Source organism: Danio rerio, chromosome 3 (assembly GCF_049306965.1).
Source record: "Danio rerio strain Tuebingen ecotype United States chromosome 3, GRCz12tu, whole genome shotgun sequence".
Taxonomy (NCBI): domain Eukaryota; kingdom Metazoa; phylum Chordata; class Actinopteri; order Cypriniformes; family Danionidae; genus Danio; species Danio rerio.
Genome location: NC_133178.1, coordinates 36,443,659 through 36,468,595, shown reverse-complemented (window position 1 = coordinate 36,468,595; position 24,937 = coordinate 36,443,659). Strand labels below are relative to the sequence as shown.

Genomic DNA, 24,937 nt, shown 5'->3' with positions numbered 1-24,937 from the left:
TGGGGGCAGACACAATGGAGCGCACTGTGGTGAAGGTCGGTGTGACGGGGCACACCATGGTAGGGGCCGGTGCAATGTGGCAGATTGTGGTGGGGGTTGGCGCGATGGGGCATACCGTCGTGGGGGCCGGTGGGAAGGAGCACACCGTGGTGGCATCTGGCAGGAAAGAGCAAACTGTGGTGGTTGCAGAAGCAGACTTTCGTCCAGGCCGAAGAAGAGGTGCCTGTCCTTCTTTATTTGGAGGAAAAACAAACTGGTGTTTGGGGCCTGATGTTGACGGTGCCTCGTCCAATTTTTCCCTCGGCAAAGGAAGCTGCGTATCTGCCACAGCAATTGGATTAAGTGGAGTCAGTCCCTGAGTGAGTACTTGGACTTGTGTACGGCACACAGCTTTGTACAAATGGCCTCAACCAAGCGGCTGGTGCTTGGCCACTGTGCCGGACCCCCAGGATGTCCAATCAGACATCGCTTGACGCTCTCCACACCTGGAGTGACTCCGGAGCGCTTCGGTGCCTTAAAGCGCCCATGCGTCAGCTGAGGCTGATGTCAAGGCTGGTAGTTGATGCGCTGTTTATCAACATCCAGGAGAGCTGTCCACAGCTGGATGGCCTCTGTCACCTGCAGGTCAGTGAGGTAAGGAGCCTCACGAAGACCCACCAAATAAGCAGCCAGATCCTGGACCTTGTCCCACCCAGCAATGCCATCAGGTCCAATGACTACTCCCTGGTAAATACAGAATAAATTTAGTATATGTGGAATAAAAAAAGACTAAATCAAATTAAGTTCTTAATGTATCTTACCTGAGCCTCAACAGAGAGACTGTCTCCAGAGTCGGATGGCTGTGACGGCACTGAGGGGGCTCGGCTAGGAAGCTGTCCTTCTCCACCAGCTGATGTGGACGGCTCAGCCAGTGATGCTGGGGACTGAGGCAGAGGCGAAGATGAGGGGCTGTTTCTGAGATCACGGCAGGGGTCATCCTCATACAGCACTGGAACTGTGATGTCCTCCATGATCTCCTCCTCAAACCCCTCATCTTGTAGATCCTCGTCATCTACTTCCTCCACCAGCCTGTCTTCCTCCTCTGGGTTCTGGAGCACCGGAGTCAGGGTTTTGCCGGTCTGGCTGTAAAGGTACTCTATTCCCAGCAATTCACCTTAAAGAATAAAACAATAAAAAAAAAACATATATTAAATAAAACTAATAATAAAGTAAATTTTTAGATAAACATTTTGTGAAGTACATTAAAGCTTAATAAATCACTTATATAACAACTAGTTAATGAATTTCTTGCCTGTATATGCTCCAGGAGGGTGATAACGGTTATCCCAGGGCTTCCCTAAGACTGCTCGGCTAAGCCTGTCCACAGCCTCTCTCATGGCACTGCCATATGACCGTATGGAGGATGCTCCTTTTATGGTGCTTTCCATCCGGTCATCATTCCAGCGCATCAAGCCCTCAAGGAGATAGGCCTGAAAATGCGCATCACTGGCACTGGTCCCTGGAAATTAAAATAGTTAAAAATATGTGAAGAATTAATTAGCATGTTATTAGGTTATGTACTAACATTAAAATTATTGTCATTATAAACAGAGTTACTTGTCAGGCAAGACAGCTTTGTCAATGCTGATAACATCACAAATGTTATTTAAATGTTTAATAATGTTACATTAAAGTAATGGAAGTTATCACAGTGCTTATATGTTTTACAAAATAAAACAATCCAAATGTATGTAATACCTGGAATAAAACGGTTTAGGTGGAGGTGGAAGGACTCCAAAGATGTAGAGCCACGGGCACACCTGTAACAACACAGCTCCACACCGCCTTTCTTCAGTGTCCCTGTCTTCATGTACAGTGGAAAGTTCTCTGGGTCTTGAATGCACTGTATATGCTTCTGCTGTTCCTTCCATATCTGCTGGATCCGTTCGTGGTCCAGCAGAGGAACACCCAGAGTGTCCTTCCCATGCTCGCTGTCAAAATGGTCCAACAGCTTTCCAATCAGACAGGTGGTCTCCTCCACACCTCTGGTCCTCCTACGGCAGTGCAGTGCTAGCTCCCTCCGGTTTATGCGAGCACTGAGAGCCGTTTGTGAAATGTGGCCAGTCTTTTTTGCCGCCAGCTCACCTTCCTTTGCCTGGCGAAGAGCGGCCACATCTTCTGGATCCCACTGAAAGATGCACGTGGACAGACGTGCCATGAAGATCCCGTAGAGCGGATGAGCTTCTGTCGTGACACCTGCAGCAAACCGGCGCATAAAATGCCAGATGTCAAGGCGCACTTCAAGCTCATCCCACTCCCGAAACATGATCTTCACCGGAGACTGGCCGTGCTGACTGCAGCAATCTCTGTCCACGTACATTACTTTCGGGGCTGCCTCTCCTGCCTCCCGGTAACGCTTCATCAGCCCGGCCGCCATTGGGTCCAGTCCATGACCCTCGGCAGCTGACAGCACAGAGACAAGGACTTGACCGTGTTCGTTCCCCACATTAGTGCACCAGGCAGCTGCTCCCGCAGCAGCACCTGCAAGTTTCTTTGTGATCTATTAGGAAAAATAAAACTGTGTTAAATATGTACGCACACATATCCATATCTGGCAAATGTCTGGATATAAACATACCTTTTTAGTGGAGTCCATCTTTAGAACACAGCCAAAGACGGAGGTGATTTTGGCCTTGACCTCGTGCAGTCGCCCCAGAACATCCCTGGCATAGACGGCTAACAGCCACTTAGGTTTGGGTATGGCAGGTAAGAGGGGAGGCTCAGCAAACACAGGAGGTTGCACAAGGGAGGACCTTGTGAATGGTTCACAGGCAGTCAGGTACTGCAAGACTCGCTGTGTCCATGCCTCACTGTGTTGCTCCATCAGCTTTTTGAAAAGCTGAGTCACACTGTTGCCCAGTGTCCTCTCCCTCATCATCCTAACTACCCGGTTGTCACATGAGTATCTAAGGAAACAACATTATAATCAGGGAAATGCTTTGTTTGCTAAAAATTAACACAATTAAAATATTGGCATTATGAATTACCTGTATGTCAGCAAAGCTGGGAACTGACTACGGTGGCCAATATCCAGCTGTCCTAAGATGTCCTCGGACCAGACAGAATACTTCTTTTTGCACCGCTTGCACTCCAGATACTCAGTGGCAAGGTCGTACCAGCCGTCGATGTCGAGGACCTTGCGCACCGTGCGGTAAATTCCTGCAGCTGTTAGTCTGTGCTTACCACAGCTTAGGCGAACACAGACAAGTGGAAACAACCACATCTTTAGCGGCATCCACAGAAAAAGTGGTCGGCAGAAGAAGAGGTCAGGAGAGGCAGGTGGCTGCGTGTTAATTAGAGGGGGCTGGGGAGGATACCACCAAAGCTTCAGCTGGGACACTAGCTCTGGCTTGCCGGTTTTTAAGTTTGTTTTAAATACAATGTTCCGGATCCACTCATGCTGGAAAGGGGGAAGCTGATCTTTCCAGTGAACTGGAAGCTCAACTGGTGGCTGATGATGTTGAAGATCTGGTGTTTTTGCTGTTTCCGCTGATGGAGACGGATTGGCACAGGCCTCTGAGTGAATAGTAACAAACAATTTAGGGTTAACAATATTATGATGACTGTTGCTTTTGATAGTAAGGTGCCACAAATTATGCCCATGAACAGCCAGTGAAGCAATAGTTTTGGATAAGTATTATTATTAATATGGGTATACTTAGAAATACAAGTTAAGAGAATGGTACTGTTAGGAAGCAAAGAAATTAGTGTGCACTTTATTGATGAAAGGGATATGGAATTAACACAATTCTCTGCGAATGAGAATCATATGAAATGGAGTAAGTAAAATGAGGCATGATTAGTATAAATTATTGAAGCACAAAGACATGAAGCATGCACACAGATACAGTAAGGAAAAACTGCTCAGCTGATAATGACAGCAATGAATCACCACCATCTAAGAGAGTGAGTGAGAAGAGCAAGCGACGTGGAAAAGTTATCTGATGAATGTTCAATAATGATTAGTTCGGAAACGCAAATAAATACACTGAAACCTTTGAACATCCTTAAGGTTTTGAAGAAGTGCACTCAAAGAATGCATCCCGCTTGAGGCATGATGTGACAACTCTGTACTGTAGATAAAAATTTGATTCATTATTTTTTGTAAAAAAAAATACTTAGTGTGTTTTCACAAAATATTGTTATAACATTTTCATTTGTGTCGTGTGCCACACCTGCAAAGAGCTGTGCTTCACATTGTGATGCAGCAAACACCAGTTCTTCATCATCTTCAGCTGTGGATCTGGAAGTGCCTGGAGCATAAATCTTAAAAATATTACTGTGAAAAATACACACAGCCAAATGTACAATACGATGGTGCTTACTTACCAGTAGTAAAAAGCTGCATTTGGGCCATACGTTTGGCTGGGGGTTCTGCTGTAGGAGGAGATACAGTTGACTGCAGTTTTGGATCTGGAAACAGAAAGTTTGACATAACAATAAATAAACACATATATAACTGCTGTTGGGATAATTCTGTATCATGCTCAGTATTCACTCTCCAACTTACAGGGTTTAACAGTTGACATCAGTTTTTTTACCATCTGTGAAGGAGACAAAAGCTTGCCCCGTGCCAACAGCGATTTCACAGTGGCAGTCTGCTGTACACCTGTTTGGATGGCTGCAGGTGGAGGAGCAGGGACACTGGATGCTGCAGGTGGAGGTGCAGAGACACTGGATGCTGCAGGTGGAGGTGCAGAGACACTGGATGCTGCAGGTGGAGGTGCAGAGGCAGCAGCAGAAGCCAGTCTTTTCAGGACATATGTCTTGAAAAGTGCCATGTTGGTTTTTGGCCTGGCATCTGCCTTAACCAGGTACCTGATGAGGGCTTGGGCCTCCTTGCTCTGGTCCTCAAACACATCTTTCATGGACCGGCCCTTAAAGTCACCAAACTCCACCATCAAGCACCCTGTATCTCCTTTTGCCCTGGCTTCTGCTTGCATTTCCTGTTTCCTCTGGTACTTCTCTACTTCTTCTGCAATCTCCCTGATGGAGGAAGTGTACTGAAGAAACAGGTATTTGTTTTCTGACAAGGGTGTTGTCTGCAGCTTCTCATCAGAAATGCTAAGCACCATGTACACCGCATACCCCAGAGCATGCTCAAGAAGCCATCTAAATCTTTGGCCCTGGTACTTGCCAAACTGAATCTTGCAGTGAGCCAGAACTAAAAACTGGTCACTGGGGTCTCCACTATTGCTGCTGACAAAAGCAGTGGCCTCTGCCAGCACCTCTTCCTTGGGTTTGGCCCTTCCAGACTCCCTGCTTTCAAGGCGTTCTGCCTCTGCAGATGGCCCCAGGAGAAGTCTGCTTGATGTCGCTGTTTGGCGGCGGAAAATCGGGTATGCGTACATTTTTCTAAAAAAAAAAAACATTAGAGAGAACATTACCTAGAGCAATCAGAAAGATAAGTTTACATTAAGTGTGAAACAATAATTTAACAAGGTAGATAATCCATATTATTGCAGTAGTAAATATGACCATGACCATAAAATGGACTTCTGGTGAATTTTCTACACATATGCCTAATATATGCATGGTAGTACAACTTAAAATTCATATAAATAAATAACAGAAATTAAAACATTAAGTTATAAAATACACATTAAACTCTTAAGTCTTTACATTATGACTATTTTATAAATAAAATGTTTGTACTTCAGCTATTTAATATAACTATTCTGTTGTGTAATATATCTGAAAACACAAGTAATAAAAGAAACAAAATACAATATATGCTTATAATATTTTTACAATAGATATAAAATACAATACAATCTAATTACTAAATATATATCATATATTGTCTTGAACAAGTGTTAAACTCAAATGTTTTTAAAGTTTGTGCAGTCGTCTTTATAAATATAACTTTGTTTTACCTAAAATAGAATTATTTTAAAAGTATAGAATTATTTGCTAAATTAAATGTTTAAGAAAAAACTGTTTAACTCTGTATTTCATGCAACTACATTATAAGTAACTGTAACTGTACATTTAAATACAGTAACGTTAACTTTTTAGAGTGTACACCGCGAGTATAGGGCCCAATATTGCTAGGTCGAATGGGGACATTATTATTCTAAACAAATATCAGAACATTTTGTTTAATCATTTAACCAAATGGCGATGATTCCACCTTTTCTGATCACTAGTGACATGTTGCTCTGTATTTATCATGGGAAACATTACCGTTTTACAAGTTATGAAGAAAACATCTGCCATAACGTTAACTTGCTGTTGATTGTAACTTATTATTTTACAGAAATACACACAGTATAATAAACTAATAATAAACTAATAATAAAGTAGTGTTACATCTGGCTTACCTGATTCAAAGATGACGATTATAATAAAAGCGTCGTGTGATTGGTCAAAAGTAAGCCATCGAGGAGAAACGCGATTGGTCAAACATACGTCACAGCAAAAAGAAATGCGATTGGTCAAAAGTAAGCCACTGAAGTGAAACGCGATTAGTCGAAATGACGTCAGCGCAAAGACAAACGTGATTGGTCAAAAGTAAGCCACAGGGGTTAAACTCTATTGGTCAAAAGTAAGCCACCGAGGTGAGACGTGATTGGCTCATGTGGGCTTACTTTGGGCTTACTTTGGCTCTGTAGACAGGATGCTGCAGGCGCAGGCGAGAGGTGGCGGGATCGATACACGCATTCTCCACTTCTGTTTTCATGGCTTTCATTGCAAAGCTGGTGGTACCGTGAGGATTGAAAGCGAAACTTCTTACGTCAGCTTTGCCGGTTCCTGTGTAGTACTTATCATTGCAACATCTCAGAAGCCCTATCAAGTCACAGTTTTCTTTTATTCAGTGACGCGTCCGCAGTGGGACATCAAAGCGCTAAATATATAGCAGAGTGCTGTCGATCAGGCCATTGGATTCATCACAAGAAGCGACGTGGCCATCTGGAAGAAAGGATAGCGTTTTGGTCAAGTGGAAGCAGATGGACTTAAGGGTGAAGCAGCTAGGCTTTTTGGGTGAGTTTCGGTCACCTGACCCTTGTGCCCAAAAGAGTACTATTAAGGCTAATTCATACTTCTGCGTTAAACGCCGGCGTTTGCTTAGGCGCTGACGCATAGCCCTTCGCCGTGGCCATCGGCGTCACTGACATGCACTTCTCAAAAAATGTAACTACACGTCGCAAAGACGTGTGATTGGTCGGCTTGGTAGCGCTGACGAGTCTGGGCGGGACCGAGATCCGCGAGAATGGTGCGAGCCTGATGGAGCGATTGTTTACAAGTGTGGAGTCCCGTGAAGAAGCTCCGGATGAAAAGTTTTATTTTGTGTTTACCTCATAGTTAGTTACAGTTGTTGCACGTCCTGCCTCAAAATGAGCGAGTTTGAGCCACTTGTACATCCCAGAAGTGTTCAGGAAGAGCAAAACAGCAGCAAAGAAACTTGACACAGAGGAACTTTTACACTTCACTGCCAACTAGCGTTTCGGAAGTGTTTTCAGACCAACAGAGACACCGCGCAGAAGTATAAACGCCCAGCTACGCACGTTGCATGCGTAGTGGGTTACGCCGGTCACTTGACGAAGAAGTATAAACCAGGCTTTACACTGCTTTGCCAAAACCCTGGATGGAACCAGGGACCTTTACATCTTGAGTCTAACGCTCTCCCAACTGAGCTATTTCGGCTGCCGTATCACAGCCTTTCTGCAGCATGGATGTCTGTGAGACAGAGCAGAGCCCTACAATGCGTCTGAGTCCTAAGAGATTAAAACTAAGAGAACCCACGACCTTGTCGTTATTAGCACCACGCTCTAACCAGCTGAGCTAACCGGCCACTTTCTTCTCACGTTCCTATAAAGCCCAGAGTAACTGTCATTCTCCGGCCTTCAAGGGATAAGCATGATATTCCAGCTTTTTTGTGCAGTGCTGGCAAAAAACCATATCCCACCGAGACCTGAACTCAAATCGCTGGATTTAGAGTCCAGAGTCCTAACCATAACACCATGGAAACTCAAGATTGCTGTAAGCTGTTGCCCAGGTGGAAGACAATGAACAATAATAAAAATGGCCTGTGCTTGCTGGGGTCTTATGCTATGCATCATACATCAAGTATAATGTTTATATCTTTAAAATACTCCAATTCTCAAATATTTGTTGTTTAAACATCTCAATAAGTATCATATTAGTTGATCTATGATGAATGATGAGCGCCAATATGTCAGTCTGGACTACTGTGGAGAGATTAGAGCTGCTGGATTTACAAACTCATGAACTTCTCCCAAAATACATGAAAGCAAGTATCTGTTTAACTGGAGGAAGCATTAAGTAAATGTTCTAATTACCTAAAACTGTGTATCTGTTGTGTAAAATGCATCGTCACATTGTGTAAAATGATTATCATTGCCGTGTTTATAGAATTCAACATGTATTTTACAAGCCATGCATCTTTTGTTTTGCTGGTAAATATGTGTTCAAATGTCTACAACCCAAAACAAACATTTGAAAAACACTGATACATTTTTATCTTTATCAAGTAATGCACTTGTCTACCTTTAGCTCGGGGCCAACTATCATAGAACAGACTTTGCTGCTTTGTTAAGGTGTGTGGCAGTATTGAAACAACGTTTAAGCTGTTAATCAATTGCAATGCACTAGGACAGCTAACCAATCACAACAATCCCAGAACTAGTCAAGCCATTTGTGCCAGTGTGGAGAGAAGTACTGTAATAATGTGGATTGTTGAGGGGAAAATAACACAAGCATAATAGGACCCCTTTAATGAATCAATGTAATATAACATGGCAAATGTGAATATAGAAAGAATAGTCTTAAGGGAATTCCTGTAATTCATAATTTGCTCCTAATATAATGATTCAGTTCACTTTAATTTGGATGTCATTGCTGAAGAATGTGATTCACCTGAGGCCTATTGACGTAAATTGAGTGCCACACATTTTTCATTTGTTCATCCATATGCTGCACTCACTCACTCATTATCCAGTCTGAGCTACCTTTCCCTCCTTGACATGCCCTAAGGGATAGAAATTCCTTTGTCAAAGCATGCGTGCATCTGCCTAAAAGTAGTCAACGAGGCTTAAGTTAACTGTTTTTAGACTTGGGTTTTATACCAAATCAGCTTTTATTGACAAAACCTACACATGACGTTGCTGTTGTCTTGTAAACACGAGATCTCTGGGCCGTTTCACCTCCAAGCTTTTTTCCCCCTGCAGGCCTTTAATAAAGGTAAGTAGTGATAAACAGTCATTAGACGAGGCCTGGGTTGAGGATCTGGGCAGACAGTGAAAGCACAGATCTGTTTGATGGAGCACAACTATTACTCTCATTACGTCCTAACAGAGAATGGGACAATCTCATTAGGGCTATTACCTTTACACACATCAAACATGGCGATACACGCATGCTTTAATGTGCAGACAATAAAGTGCTGTGTATATGCCCTTTGGTTCAAATTAGGCATATTACCAGGTCATAGGTATGTGAAGACTTTATTTGAGAAAATATTTGTTTATTGGTGTAAAAGATCCTGTTATATTCTGAAAACGCTGTGTTAGTATATGGCTCAACCGCACACTTTTGACAACTGAGGGATTTTAAATATAGATGAGAACAAACTTTGAGGAAAATTATGGCATAATCACATTAAGCAAAGCATAAATAAATGAAAGTAAATGCGGCCAGTATTGTCTCAAAATAAATGAATGATGTATTGAAATTTCTTGGAAAATGTTAAACTTTTGCAGAGCTCTACAGTCAATTGATATAAACAGTTAAATAGTTCATTACCAATAGAGGGAAATGCAACAATATTGAAAGATTGTGGAAATATGTTTTTATTATGTTAACCATACCGTTAAATCTAAAGTATTTTTTGGTGATGATTGTTCCACGAGGAACCTTTAAAGAGCCCTTATTATGGGTTTTTGAAAATGACCTTCCATGCCGTGTGCAACACAGCTCTAAGAGAATGAAAACATCCAGAGGTTTAAATCCTAAAGTGCACCTTGTTTAAAATTATAAAAAAAAAAATTAATAAAAGATTTGACTCAAGAGTCATTTAAATGATCTGTCGAATGTTGTTCATCCAGATCTTCGACGTCATCACAAAAAATTACCAAATATGAAGTGCCAGATCTGATAAAACGTGAAAACGCCTTTCTCTTTGAACACTAGCAGAGTGCAGGTGTGTGTTATAATGATCATGATTGAAGATGAATGGACATTAATGAGTGAACGTTCTGGTGATTAATGCAATAATCTACCCGGCAACAGGGCATTTGTCAGTCATTTGTTAAAGGATCAGAAAAAACTTTTGATGTATGAAACTTTGTCAGAGCTTGACAAACTTTATCAGTACACAGGTCGTGGACCAGTTTCTTCCTCCGTTTCACAAGTGTAAGTGGGATTAAAATGGGTGCTTTGTTTTCACTAGCTTGCAAAATATGTATTTAATTGTGTTTTGTTACTTGTAACCGCTCCACGCGTTTGTTCTGTATCTAGTTAATTCTTTATTCAAATATCGTGCCTAAGGCCACATTGAAAATGTGACACGTTTGTGACATTTGCAGATTTGTGAGTTTGTGTTAGTGAGCTGGCAATCCACTGCCAATTGTCGTTGCTATGGTCAGTGTGAGCTGTTCCTACACATGCAGTGGTCAAGTTTCAGAATAGTTCAGTTTTGCCACTGTGTGGATTGATATTTATTGTGTATCACTGTTTTTACTTTTGGTTTTTAGAGCAATATGTTGGTGTTAAACTGAATCGCTTTAATGCACTCCTGAGTTGGGCTCACACACACACTGTGCTCAGACTACTTCAACAATGTTGATAAACCGGGGTGGGCGTTTCTCTCTGTCTCGCACTGAATGCAGTCAGCCAATAACAACAGACTGGGTCATCGAGCCAATCAGCACAGATTAGCATCATGCTATGGAGAGGTTTGGGAACAGATAAATCACTGAACAAATCATATAGGAGTTGTTGGGATAATTAAATAAAAATAAAAGCATATTTAATATAATGAAAGTGTTTTTAACCTCGCATGTATATCAGCCTGTTGCTGGAGATGCCCAAAACCAAAATATGACATTTTAAAATACACATTAGGGGCTCTTTAATATCAGCGCACCTTTTTTTTTTTTTACTGCACTCTAAAAAGGCTGGGTTATTGTAACCCAACATTATATCAAATATGGACGAATCCAATGTTTGTGGAATTCAATTTAATGTATACATTTTAACCCAGCAGTTGGGTTTATCCATATTAAACACAGCATTAGGTTACAGCAAACCATGTGTTTGAGTGTATTCAAAGGGTTCTTAATGAGGAAAACATTTTCAGTCCTTTAGGTACCTCACAGATCCCTAAATACATTTACATTAATTTATTTGGCAGACACTTTTATCTAAAGCAACTAGATCCCATGAACCCACATCTGGAGCAGTTGGGGGTTTGATGCCTTGCTCAAAATAGTCATCTCAGCTATGAGGTAAATATACACTCTCTTCATCAGTAATCTCTGATGGTACTAGAATTCTAACCTGAAACCTTTGGATCCCAAGTACAACTCTCTAACCATAAGGCCACGCCATTTTGCCTTCCACAACTTTACAAACGATTGCTAAGCTCAACTCCTGTGAGCCGGACATGATTTGAAAAGTCAAACGCACTACCATTGTGTCACAAGGTCCTAAATATCATCATCCTTGTGCGAGGAACCCCCATCTCAAAATGTAAAAGGCATCCATATTTTCTTGTTTAAAGATTCAATTATACTGTGAAAAATGTATGTTATGAATTAGTCTAAAATATTATTTGTACAATATTTAGTTTTAAACTAACATGAATATTTTCTTTTATTATTTTTTATTATTATTTATTTTCTTTTATATATTATTTTATTTTCTTGTTACTCACATTGCAATTCATTTAATCAAATTTTTATTTAATTGTATTTTTATAAATATTTAACAAATCTAATAAATTAATACATTTAATAAAATTATTTATTTCTTTTACTTTTTTTATTCATTTGCTTTTTTCTCCAGATATATCAACAGACGGCCAAACCTTGCAAGCCCAGTGTGAAAACATCCAACCTTTTGCAGGTAAAATGATGAATCTATTTGTGAATTTGCTCTTATAGGTGAATAATCTAAATGACCCAAACAACTTCAGTAGAATGAATCTGGTGTTCCAAGATTGAAAATGAGATTTTAAATAGATATTTTGTTTTGGAGATCTCCTACAATAGATTCAAATGCATTCAAAGTAAAATAAATATCTCATATTGCAGCATCATAATATCTAGATCTTTCTAAACTCCTCCTTTTTTGGTTCTACTCCGCTCTGATTGGTCAGATGGTTCAGTTTATTGTGACTGGTCTATGGCTTAGCTTGTCGAAAACAAAATTCCATTATCGTATCTGAATTTCCTTATACTTTTGAAGTGCATGCAAAATGTATTTACGTTTACAGCACAAAAAAAAAAAAAAAACACCATCTTCTTAACATCTAAAGCTGACAGGACAGCTATAACTACACCCCTCAAATGTATTCCTTAAATGCATATTTTTAATAGTAAGCTGTACAATATTATATTTGTGCATATACATTAGATTAGTCAGTACTAAAGCCAAATCTGGTGCTTATCTAAAAAAATAACTTATGATAAATGACAAATTTAAAAAAAAGGAAATATCAAGAAAAGCAAAAAAATTGAAAAACTTTGTTGAAATTTTGTAGGTTTTAATTTTTGCAATATCTTGCTTGAATTTAATTGTATAATCTTTGAATTTCTAAATATGTTTGGTGACTAAAATATTATTGTAATAAATATATATATAAATGTTTAATAATTTTGTTTGTTTAAATGCAACAAAATACATTGCCTATATTCCCTGAGAAATGGATAAACACATTAATCTTCAAAATGGGCTGTAGTCAATTATGCTAAGCACTGTAACTTCTTTCTTCAGCTACAACTACATTGTTTAAGGTCCAATATAGACTGGCATTATGCAAATCCATTTCAAATCTATCTAGGTTTCATAAAGCAGCTTGATACCTGAAAAGCTGCAGTAATATGAAAGAAGCTGAACTATAGATCATGCCAGTTTCACAGTGTCCATTATTTAGGCTTTGTGTGTTTGCACATGTGGCATGGTACGTAATCATGCGCAAGGTCAACTATTTGTATATGTTTTGGGTGAGTGAAATGAGAATGAGGCTCAGGTTTAGAGCAGTGACAGGAAAATACTGCAGGTCAGCATCCGTCAGCTCCATGATTAGCTTTGATTTAACTAGAGAGCAGGTGCTCGCGTGCAGAGCCGGGACAGGTGTGCCACCACAAACACAGAAAGAGAAAGAGAGAGAAATCAGCACTTTTATAGTCAATCCTTTTCACAAACATATATTTTTAAAAAGGTAGTATTTTATTTGAATATGATAAATTGGTTCTTAAATAGGAAAATAGGTCACAAAAGTACAATAAAAAGCGTAAATGCATCTGTATTTCTGGGTAAAGCTTTTAAAAGAAAAAGCATTGTCTTAAATATCTAGTAAGAGAATTAAAAACACATCTTAACATCCATAATTGACCGGGTGAGGTAGTAGAAAAAATCCCAGGCATGAAATCGCAAAGTGAAACATTACACTGTTAAAGCTATGACAACACAAACAAACACATAACCCTGCAGGTTGAAAGAGGGTTCATTGTGGGTGTCTATGCTATAAATGTTACTATTTCAACAACTGCAGCAAAGAAACACAGGCAAAATACAATCATATTCACTTGTATATCGCACACTCAGATGTAGGGAAGGATCTCATTTGTTTTTTTCATAGCCCCCGTTTGGGTTTTGGATATTTGCATGTGCTAACTCAGTGACCGAACTCTTTTTATTTAGCTAAAATCTCTTTTGTAGAAACTGAATTGATTACAGATGAAAGAGTTTCAGTTAGACGGAATGAAACCCTCTTGCACCAAACGTTTTACACATTATAAATGCTTCAGCTGAATGGCATGTCACTGAATGCTTGGACTTTCTTCCACTTGATTGATGTGGCCAATTTTACTGCAGTTTTCTTCCTTCCCAGAAACACCACACACAGAGAGAGAAGCACACACATGAACAAGTAGGCACGTACACACTCACATTCTAAAACTTTACATTTGTATTTTAGTTGATAAGTATAGAAATGCATGTTTTTTTACAGAAAAAAATGATGTAATACTTGTTGTTTCAAGTTAAAATGTGCCCTTAATGAACTTATACTAAGCTGATTATTTATACTAAGCTGTATTATTTTCATTTACGTTTGGTCTTTTTTTAATTATATAATTAATTGAAAAACAAAGCAAATCAAATGTAGGAACTGCAAAATAAAACAAGAACTCAGTTGAAAACAACAAACAAATAACTGGACTGCAAAACAATAACTAAATTTAAATCAACAAACAAAAAAAAAACTATGGATTACAAAACAAACAAAACAAGATCTAAGTTGAACACAACAATCAAAAAACCTATGGACTACAAAACAAAAACTAAGTTGAAAACAACAAACAAACTGGACTACAAAACAAGAACTAAGTTAAAAACAACAAGCAAACAAAACAAGAACTTAGTTGAAAACAACAAACAAACAAACTGGACTATAAAACAAACAAAACAAGAACTAAGTTGAAAACAACAAACAAACAAAACAAGTACTAAGTTGAAAACAACAAACAAAAAAACTGAACTATAAAACAAACAAAACAGGAACTAAGTTAAACAACAAACAAACAAAACAAGAACTAAGTTGAAAACAACAAACAAAAAAACTGAACTATAAAACAAACAAAACAGGAACTAAGTTAAACAACAAACAAACAAAACAAGAACTAAGTTGAAAACAACAAACAAAAAAACTGGACTATAAAACAAACAAAATAAGAACTAAGTTAAAACAACAAACAAAAAAACTGGACTATAAAACAAACTAAACAAGAACTAAGTTAAAACAACAAACAAAAGAACTATGGCCTACAAAACGAACAAAACAAGAATTAAGTTTAAAACAACAAACAAACAAAAAATAAAGACTGTTAAACAAACAAAATAAGAACTAAGTTGAAAACAACAAACAAACAAACTGGACTCCCAAACAAGCAAGACAAGAACTAGTTGAAAACAACAAACAAAAACAACAGACTACAAAACAATAAGTTGAAAACAACAAACAAAAAACTATGGACTACAAAACAAACAAAACAAGAACTAAGTAAAAAAATCATCAAATAAATAAGCTATGTACTACAAACAAACAAACAAACAACTACTCAAAACTACAAAACAAACAAAACAAAGATTAAACAGAAAACTACAAAAAAAATCAACGAAATAAATAACAAAGACGCAAAAAAAAACTGACCAATTAAACAAAATAAAATGTATTTGAGAAACAATCATAATAAAAATAATAATAATATATTTTGTTGTTTTTACAAAAGATTAAGACAGTGTCTGAAACAAAGGCATTCATTTAGGCATTCAGCAAACTTTCAGCTCTGGCACATCCTGGCAAAAAAGCACTGTTATTTTCTCTGATTGGTAATGGGCTAATAAGGGACTGGAACAGACTTTATCAAAGGCTTCACACACATGAAAGACTTTATAGGGCAGAGAGCCTTTGTGACTAGGAAAGGAGATGTTTTCCTTTGTTCTGGATGCGACATATTCCCTCTCGTTTGCCTTGATAGAAAAGTAAAGAATAGAGTCTACACACTCAGACGCCCAGATGTTTGCACATACTATACACAGCTGTAGAAAGAGGTTATGTTAGGGTCATGCTGTAATGATTCCTAATGCTTGTGCTTTTGAAAACTCCTGCATATAAAGTGGTATATCATGCAGGATCGTGGCAAATGAAACTAAAAAAAAGTATAATATATGAATGCAGTTTGGAATGCACCAGCTAGTGTACTTGAAATTGATCCAGCATTTGATCAGTTTTGTCTAATTGCAATAAATACGTTCCTATCTATTATCACATACAGCCATTTAATGGCCATTAAAGATATAAACATAACATTTAGATTATATAACTTGCTCTAACATTCATTAGAAGTCTATAAAAGCACACTGTGTCCCAGTAGATTTCCAGTTTATCAGCATACCTCCCCTCCTCTAAACCACATTTTTAATATACCTATGTTAAGCATGATACCTTTGAATACAATAAAAGATGCAAGTACTTTCTTCCTCACAAATATAAGACTATTCACAAATAAATGCATTAAGTGCTTCATACTTTCAGTATATTTTGAAGCCATATGTGGACTCTCAGAGCAATAGAGAGATATACAGTATAGGCAGGTAGAGAAATGCAAGCAAGCATTAAAAAAGTGCTCACTTTCAGAACATTACTTTCGGTATAGTTAAACATTGCAGCCTGCTAATCCATTGCCATAGGGGTGTGCATTCAATAAAAACAGTTCAAAAGTCAGCCTTCATCATGAGGTTGGTAAAAATCGATAATGTGTTCCGGTTCAAACTTGCACCTCTTTTGAGAAGCTGGGAAATATACATAAGAAATGTCCTATTTCTTTCTTTGACCGCATGAAAGAATCTCAAGCATGCTCTTGGCCCCATGTCCAAGTTCGCTCATACTTGTTGCACGAGTTTCATATACTCCTTCATATGAGAAGGAGGAGGTATACATATTTGTTTTGCTGTCTATGTTGGAGATTCGAGGCCTGGGTCTTGGCCCAAGCACCACATAGGACTTTCGTGGCTGGTAGACGTTGAAGGAGGGACATAGATAAGCAGCTTGTTCAAGCACTGATTGCTCAAACTAAATGAACATGGTCTCCCGTCAAGCATCTGCTCCATGTAGGAGCCTAGAGTTTCAGAAAGTGACACTCGACCATTAAGCCATCTCATCTAAATCAGGTTAGGCTGGCAAATCATCCTCAACAACCTCCAAACCCTTCCAAATTCTTCTAGCTGACTAGTAGATGCATACACAATTCTCAGCACTCCCCATGTCCCACTCATTTGCCTCTGTTTACTTCCCCTCTCACTCTGTGTCTTGCAAGGTTAATCAGTGTTTCTTGCACGTATAGACCTCCTCCTCTCTGAGACAGGTTTGACATTCAACGTGACAGCACCAGCGGACCTGACAGTGGCAGGAGAGGGTGGTGAGGCGAAGGGCAGTGTTGTAGCCCCGTCCACAGCACAGGCTGCTGCAGCTGGTGTCCTTGGAGCACGGTCTGCCTGCAGTCCCAGGCGAGTAGCGGGATGGCCTGCAGAAGCTGGGCGACTCCTCCAGAAACACCAGTTCAGTGGGACGGGGTCGGGGAAGCGTGATGCTGTGGCGGCGAGGGCCCGCCAGTTCTGTTTCCCCCGTGGCAGAGTTGGTAACGCTGTGCACTCTGACAGCTGTGTCATAGCGGTACTTCAACAGATGACCTGTGTCTTGAAACGGGGAGAGCTGCTTCCAGCACGTCCTTACAGCACATGAACCGGAAACACCATGACACTTACAAGTAGTCTTAAGTCCACTTTTCACGGCCTGAAAGTAAGCACAATAACAAAATTGTAAGCATGAACATTACCGAATACAACACAATGCTCTTGTGAAAAACAAGTCTATATGTGGTCTATTTATTTAGACCTAAACATCTAGCATTCAGTTGACTATATAAGTCACTTTGCGTCTACATGTGAACAGTTATTATAATATTTGTTATCTAAGTTAAAGTCTGCTATAAATTTATTTTGATCCTCAGTCAGACTGACTATAATTTTTTTTGCAAGCACATGTCAACTTGTTCTACTGACCCTATCCGTACCAATGATCAGGTGCTTGAAAAATTGCTTATAGTCACAAAGATGCCTAAAGGAGGTCATCAAATTAAAGTGAGTGTATAGAGAAAAATAAAGCCTATGAAGCTTTTTTTTTTTTTTTTTAATGTATTTAGTTAGTCAGTCAGTTAGTTAGTTTCCATCAATTCGCTATTAGTCACATGTCAGTTTTGAGACCATGGACTGCAAAAGTCTGAGAACTGTCTAAAAACTACTATTTTTGAGAACGGAGATGAACACAGAAGTCTGCCAAAATGGAACAGCTGCTTATCTTAATAAGTTGCTCAGAAGTATCTAAATGCATATTCTGGGACTTCATAGCCTCAAGCTGAAATCCTTGAGTTGACGTGGTGTAGATGATGGACGCAGGGGGAATGCCTTAGTTGGCGGTCTTTCAACTCTGACCTGCACCTCTTGAGGGCCACCATTGCTGATCTATGCTCAGATCAACTTGTTTAATTTTCTATTTTTGGTCTGTTGCCTTTCAATTTCAAAGTGCTTTATCTTTGAGAACCAAACCACATTTTGTACATCTTGATTACTGATCTGTTTCTCCTTGTTTGGAGAGTTTGTTTCTCTGTTTCTAATTTCACATATTAGTGAGGAGGCTATAGAGCAGATAAGTTTATCGAAAAAGGCCCAAGGGGTAGATGGGGAGGTCAAATGGTCGATGGGGGTGTTCCACCCAACATAGGTATGAGCTCCTACCCCAGGGCCACCTGAGAGATGCAGAGAAGCAGAAGCGAGGAAACGGAGAGAATCTGAAAGGGGAGGGATAACAAGACCTCAGCCACCTTTGCTTGTTTTTGTTAACCGCCATCTGTGGCCTGAGGTGTCAACTGTGGGAAACAACAAAACCGGAGACTGATAAGATAAGATCCGAGTTTGTCCAGCCGTTCTTTTCTTACTTTTTCTGTGAACCTCGTAAACCCTCCCCCTGTTTCGTTCTCTCTGTCTTTCCCTGAGGCTGCTAGTTTCCTGGTAACAGGACTGTTTTGAGGGATGTTATGAGGATTTATGAAAGTCTGGAAGAGCAACAGCGGCGACGGTGGCGGCAGCAGTGAGACTGGTAGAGCAGCAGGCATACAGTAGGTGGAAAAAATGCTCATATATTACAGAGGCCTCTTCTCTGTATAATCGCCCTCATGGGAGACCTCTAATTTTGAAAAGGGCCCCCACAGCAAGCGCTGTCTTGCCTGGACCAGGGAAAGGAACACCTGGCTCCAGTGTGCTGGCCAATGCCTGCTCACTTACCTGCCTCACCCCACTCACTGAACGCTCCTTTGGGCTACAATGTACCAGAAGACCGCAGGAGAAGTTAACCCTTACAGATATTCAAGTCTGCAAGCTTTAAGCCTTTTTTGAATGTTGTAAGAAAAAAAAGATTTTATGGTTCTATGTACAACCTTTTCCATGCTAAAAAAGTTTATTTATAATGTAAAAGGTTTTTTTTTTTTTTGTTAGATTTTTTTAAATGACCTTTACCCTAATGGTCACTTCACTCGGCACCAACACAAACAATTTCAAAATTACTGTACATCAAATCTCAGATAAATCACTACCCGACAAAGACAGTTTGAAAAAAGTCTTGACCAGTGGCTACAGAGCAAACAGGGTCCAGCAAAACCTGAAGAAGTGTCTGCTGTCATTGATAAGTGTCTGCTGAATTGTGAATTGACCCTAAGAAAAAAACATCCTTCCGTGGCATCACTATATAATCCACTTTTACTTTAAGAGTACACTATGGTGTTAGTTTCAACTTGAATATATTGCAACTTACCCGGATTCCAACATTTATGTTATGTGCGTCAATCTGGGCGCGCAGGTCCTTGCTGACCCTCTTTTGCCCCAAAAACTTCTTGAGGAACTTGGTGCTGTATTTCAGATTGTCCCCACATACTCCCCACTGCCAGGCCTCACGGTGCTGCAGGCCAGGGGAATCATCACAGGTGCAGCGCTCCATGCGCCCAGAGCTGCACGCTTTGGCAAGCGCGTGAGACAATGCTGCAGATGACACCGCAAGCAGGAAGGCCGTCTCTTTAAAACCTGATGAGGGGATCAATTCATGAATGAGCACTGTGCATCACAGTGTACTGCTTTTTTTTTCACATTATTTATACATAAATAAGAGATTGAAAACTTTTCAACACAGATACTGTAAGTGCTTAACATTAACTACTTTTAAAAAGTCATCATTTAAATCAACATGACAAGTGGAAAAGGGTACATTTATTTGTTTATTCATTCATTAATTTTGCTTTTGGCTTAGTCTCTTTATTAATCTGGGGTCGTCACAGCGGATGCCCTTCCAGCTGCAACCAATCTCTGGGAAACATCCATACACTCTTATTCACACTCATACACTACAGACAATTTAGCTTATCAATTCACCTGTACCGCATGTCTTTGGCCCGTGGGGAAAACCGGAGCAAATGCGGGGGGAACATGCAAACTGCACACAGATATGCCAAGTCCAGCTGAGGCTTGAACCAGCGACCTTCTTGCTGTGAGGCGACAGCTTTAGCTACTACACCACCGCATCGCCGAAAAGGATACAAAAGTTTCTAATTTTTTTAATTGCTCGTTTTTAATGTAAAAGTACATTTCTGCTTATTCTTTACAACTTACTTCAAGTACTTTTTTGCAATTATTAAAAGAAAAAGCCTCCATTATCTTGTTTCCCCTAATGTGTTTTTCTTATATTTCCTCATACTAAATCCTATATTGTGATCTTTTCCAGTTTAGTTTTAAGTGGAGTTTTATCCTGATACTTTTGCCATAATCCCCTACCCCCGTGCGACCTATTCGTATTGTTGTTTGCTTAGATCAGAGCAGGGACAAGGCTTGTATTTTGTTCCAATTAATTATTATTTTGACTAAGTTTTCTGTCAGATGAAAGTGCGCGATCACGATCACGCCACCCTTTTCCTCTGAGAACTGGGCGCTTTTCCGCGAGATAAAAATACTTCAACTGGCCCCGCGAGGCCTCACCGCACAGGGATTCCGCGCTTCCCAAGTCCCTAATTACCAGCGGACTGACCTACGCATGGCTTTCACATTCACATCCTGCACATTACGCACATGTCCGTTTGGAAAGCAGGCACCACATGGAGGTTTCTAAATAGTTGTTAATACTAAAACATTTCCTTTTCTGACATATAATAGCTCTGGCTAATTTAAGGGTAGCCTATAACAAACTGTAAATTGTGAAATTGTGTTTTGTGGGTTTTAAACGGAATATTTGGTCATTCCATTTTAGTCCCTCATTAACATAGATGTAAAAAAATGAAAAGGTCATAACCGTTTTAATAAGGTGTTATATATATATTTTGCTAACGTTTCAACAAATATTTTTTAGCCTACCTAGGCTACTCTTTTCCTCTTCCTCTTTTTCATGCCCTGAGCCCTTTAGTTCTATAAAAACTAGTAGGGTAGGTTATATAGAGATATTATTACCTATATATAATTTTAGTGGTCATATAATTTAATTTAAAACGTTTATGATTAAATTTAAGAAATGCTGTATAATCAGCTTTTAGTTTCTTGACCTTGAGCTGCAAGGCTGATAGTTGATTAATAGTCTAGCCTAATAATGAATGAACCATATCTCATCCTAAATTAAAATGTTTAGCACGTAAATAGAACACGTAAATAGTCTGTCTATATTTTAGCTACAAAAGAATCACAATTTTCGTATGTGCGAATAAATGTAAAAAAAACACCTAGAGGGTCTTTTCTTACCTCGCTTTAAAAGACTTCCACGGCCATCCATACTACAATTCCAGCGCTCGTTGCGGAACTGGTAGCGGCACTCGAGGAGGCTGAGGCGGACAGATTCTCGCAGAGTCTCTGCCAGCCCTGGTTCCCGACGGCACAGGCGCTTTTGCCGGCGCGTCAGAGTCATCTGCTCGCATTGCTTCAGGTGCGCTTTACCGTTTGTAGGCTCGTTGGCAAATGGACCCGGCAGAAAAACCAGAGGCTCGCGACCTGTAAGCCTAACGAAAACACAATAATTACAGATATATTTTTCAGCTGCTTCATTTTGTTTAGTTTATATACACAAACCACGCGTTTAGTTTCCACAAATTTCTTTAAAATGGTGTTAATATTATGTTATCAAATTACTTTAAGTAACTTGGTAATATTTATTTAATTTTCATAGGTTAAACTTTGACACCAGTTTTGCTGTAGGTATTTTAAAATATATAACCTTTTCAGAATGCACTTTGTTGCCACACGTGCTTTGAATAATGTTTAAATAATTTGAATAGTCGTGTTTGAATAAAGCATGCACAAAACTGCACTTGTTCTTTTCCCCAGTCTTTCACGAAGCGCTCTGGCTTTACTGTGGCGCGCAACAAACTTCAATTAGCGCTCTTAAATAAAGCCTGTTGTAAAGAGTTTTTAGGTGTTTATGGGATTCTTAATATAAACACCAGTGGGGCAACATCCTGTGAGCCTAAGCCAGAAAGATCTTAATGATCAGGTAGAGCGCGGGGAACGACGCGGTGCCAAACCATCGAAGACATCTGGATCCATATACACTGCGCTACACTTAACGGCAATAATTTGAAAAGAAAAAAAAAAAAAAACATGGCTAAAATATATTTACAAAATGAAAGAAAGTTAAAATATATAAACATGAATAAAATGAAATATAATGTTACTGTTACTTTTGAGAGCAAACCAAAGGTTGAAGTTTTCTTAAAGTTTATAAATAAAAATGTATATAAGTATATCCTATACATCAATTTTGCAACATTCATCAAATTATGATTTTGTTCTTTATCTGATTATTTAAAACAGGCGACCTGCAATGTAGGTTTTAAACATGTTAAACTTTAAAAACATTATGTGCGTAATTACGCATTGGCTATCCAACATCACCAAAGATCCCCACCTGTTGACACAACATAAAATAATTCTAATCCAAGTCAAACATAACAATGAGGCATTTAGAGGCTTTTTATGAGTTTAACATGATGTAGAGTAAAGAAAACTTCTACTGACCCGAAATAGGCTGCTGCGTGGGAGAGAAGGATGCAGAGGGCAATAAGTCGCAGCGGACAGGCAGTCCTCGGAAGCCCGGTGCACATGATGACGGGTCGGCGCTGCTCTTCATTGCGCTATCTGTCCGTGTTGAAATCCCTGCTGTGCTGGACAGTGCAACTTCTTAAAGGGGCAGAAACTTATTTCAGCCCCTGGGGAGGCGCGGTCCCGAGAGGGGTGAGGCATGCGCGCCAAACATATTGGATCATCAGTCATTTTCTCCGCCCATTGCCAAGCAAACTACTCTTATTTCTCCACAGGCGGGCTGGCAGGTGCGCGTACCTGCTGAATGCCTCGCGTTTACTATAGGGTATCTGCTGGTTCACACTTATTCATGACTGATTCAGGCAACTGTTTTCTTTCTGATCGTAAAGGACATGTGTAATTCCTTCAAAAACATTAATTGGTAACTTCGTTTAGGTTTTTTTTTTTCAATGACCATAAAGTCTTTATATTACTTTAATATAGGCCTAAGATATTATAGCCTAATACAAATTATAAAAAAAAAAATAATTAAAACAAAAAAGGAATGAAAAGAGGAGATATTAAAACGGGACGTTTCTGTGCCTTCAAAATATGACTCAGACTTAACTCTCATCATCACTCGCTATTAATATTATTATCTTTATAAAACAAACAATGAAGGATTTCCCCGATTTCAGTACAAGGATAATGAGCGTCTGTTTACCCTTGTTTAATTACAACACCTTGTTTACAAACTGTGGCTTCATTCTCATTTCCTCAGCATCAACACATCGGCATCTTTGATGCTGTTGTCATCACTGAGCACAAGATATAATGAGCTAATCATGACTGATCTTTCATCTCAGTTCCTCTCGCCTCCATCAGTGACTGACCAACTGGGCTCCAAATTTCCCTTATGATGTCACCTTCTTTGTTTAAGACCCACCTTAATGGTGCAGGTGTCAGGTGCACTTCCTGCTTGTGATGACCAGTCCAAACATGGAGAAGACATGTTTTGCTCCTGAATTGTGAGCAATTGTCTTGGTTCATTTGTGCTGGATTGTTACATCAGTTTGCTTACATTAGAGCTGTTTAATGTTATAAAATTACACAGGAAACATTTGTGCTGATGTAATGTATTTTTCATTGCTCATTAAATTAAAAATTAATCTTGTTGACAGTAAAACCTTCATTACCAGATTTAGATCGCTGCCATTGATATTAAATGTAGTCAGTTATAGTCTTTGAGAATGTTTAGCTCTGCAACAATTTTCTTTTTAGTGGCATGACCATTTCAGTATTACGGTCTATGTTTTAGGAATATTACTAGACAGAGGTTTAAAAAGCCCTGTTTTGCAGGACCCTGCTGTTGGCACGACCTGAAAGAAATCTGTTCAAGCTAAACTTTCCAATAAATGGAAGTAGTTTAAAAAATGTAAGAGTATACAGCTTTCATATCAAACTTTCAAATATTCTGTAAACTGGCAATTGCTTGGCTTGTTGTATCTTTAGCACCCTCTGCTGACTGGACGGTACTTTGTCTACACACTCGATAGCTAATTGAATCCAATATATTACACCATCTGGTGGACTACTGTACTCTCAGAAATAAAGGTATGAACTGTCACTGGGGTGGTACCTTTTCAAAAGGCACACATTTGTACTTAAAGGGTCCATATTGGTACCTCAAAAGTATATATTAGCCTTTTAGGTACAAATTTGTACCTTTTGAAAAAGTACCACCAGTGACAGCTTGCCTTTATTTCTGAGAGTGTGGTTTTATGATTTGCTATTCATATTTACATGCATTGTGCTGATTTAAGACATCCTGAAAATGCCTGCACTCTCAAAAATAACAGTTCTTATTTGGCATTAATGTTTGCATGGAGATATTTTAACATCCTTAGAATCTTAAGTTTCAATCCATTAAAGTGGAACATGGTTATTTAAATGGAATTGATCTTCAAATTAAGAATAAAATCTTAATTAATAAATTAAATAATTAAGTTCATGCTAAAATTTCTTCTTATGCCAATGGTATGATACCTTTTTT

At 39.2% G+C, this 24,937-nt stretch overlaps 2 protein-coding genes, 1 long non-coding RNA gene and 1 other non-coding gene across 4 annotated transcripts in view; 1 reads left to right on the top strand and 3 right to left on the bottom strand.

Annotated features, from left to right (window-relative positions):
• LOC108182894 (uncharacterized) overlaps positions 1-12,499 on the top strand; it is a 63,021-nt gene extending 50,522 nt beyond the window's left edge. Inside the window, exon 6 of the long non-coding RNA XR_012401120.1 lies at positions 12,067-12,499. This is a non-coding gene — a long non-coding RNA (uncharacterized lncRNA). The remainder of the gene's footprint in view (positions 1-12,066) is intronic.
• On the bottom strand, positions 1,232-5,390 carry LOC141381246 (uncharacterized). Its single transcript, XM_073944814.1, has 2 exons — positions 1,738-5,390; positions 1,232-1,498 (listed from the first exon to the last, which is right to left on the bottom strand). The coding sequence occupies exons 1-2, from the start codon at positions 2,414-2,416 to the stop codon at positions 1,272-1,274; spliced, it is 906 nt and encodes a 301-aa protein (XP_073800915.1). The 5' UTR covers positions 2,417-5,390; the 3' UTR covers positions 1,232-1,271.
• On the bottom strand, positions 7,614-7,686 carry trnal-caa (transfer RNA leucine (anticodon CAA)). Its single transcript has one exon. It is a non-coding gene; the product is annotated as a tRNA-Leu (tRNA).
• Positions 12,500-16,300: 3,801 nt separating the features above from the next.
• Positions 16,301-23,036, bottom strand: wnt9b (wingless-type MMTV integration site family, member 9B). Its single transcript, NM_001137660.2, is given in 4 exon segments — positions 16,301-17,578; positions 19,652-19,917; positions 21,613-21,866; positions 22,882-23,036. Coding segments are annotated over 4 exon segments (1,077 nt in total). The 5' UTR covers positions 22,968-23,036; the 3' UTR covers positions 16,301-17,107.
• Positions 23,037-24,937: the final 1,901 nt, after the last annotated feature.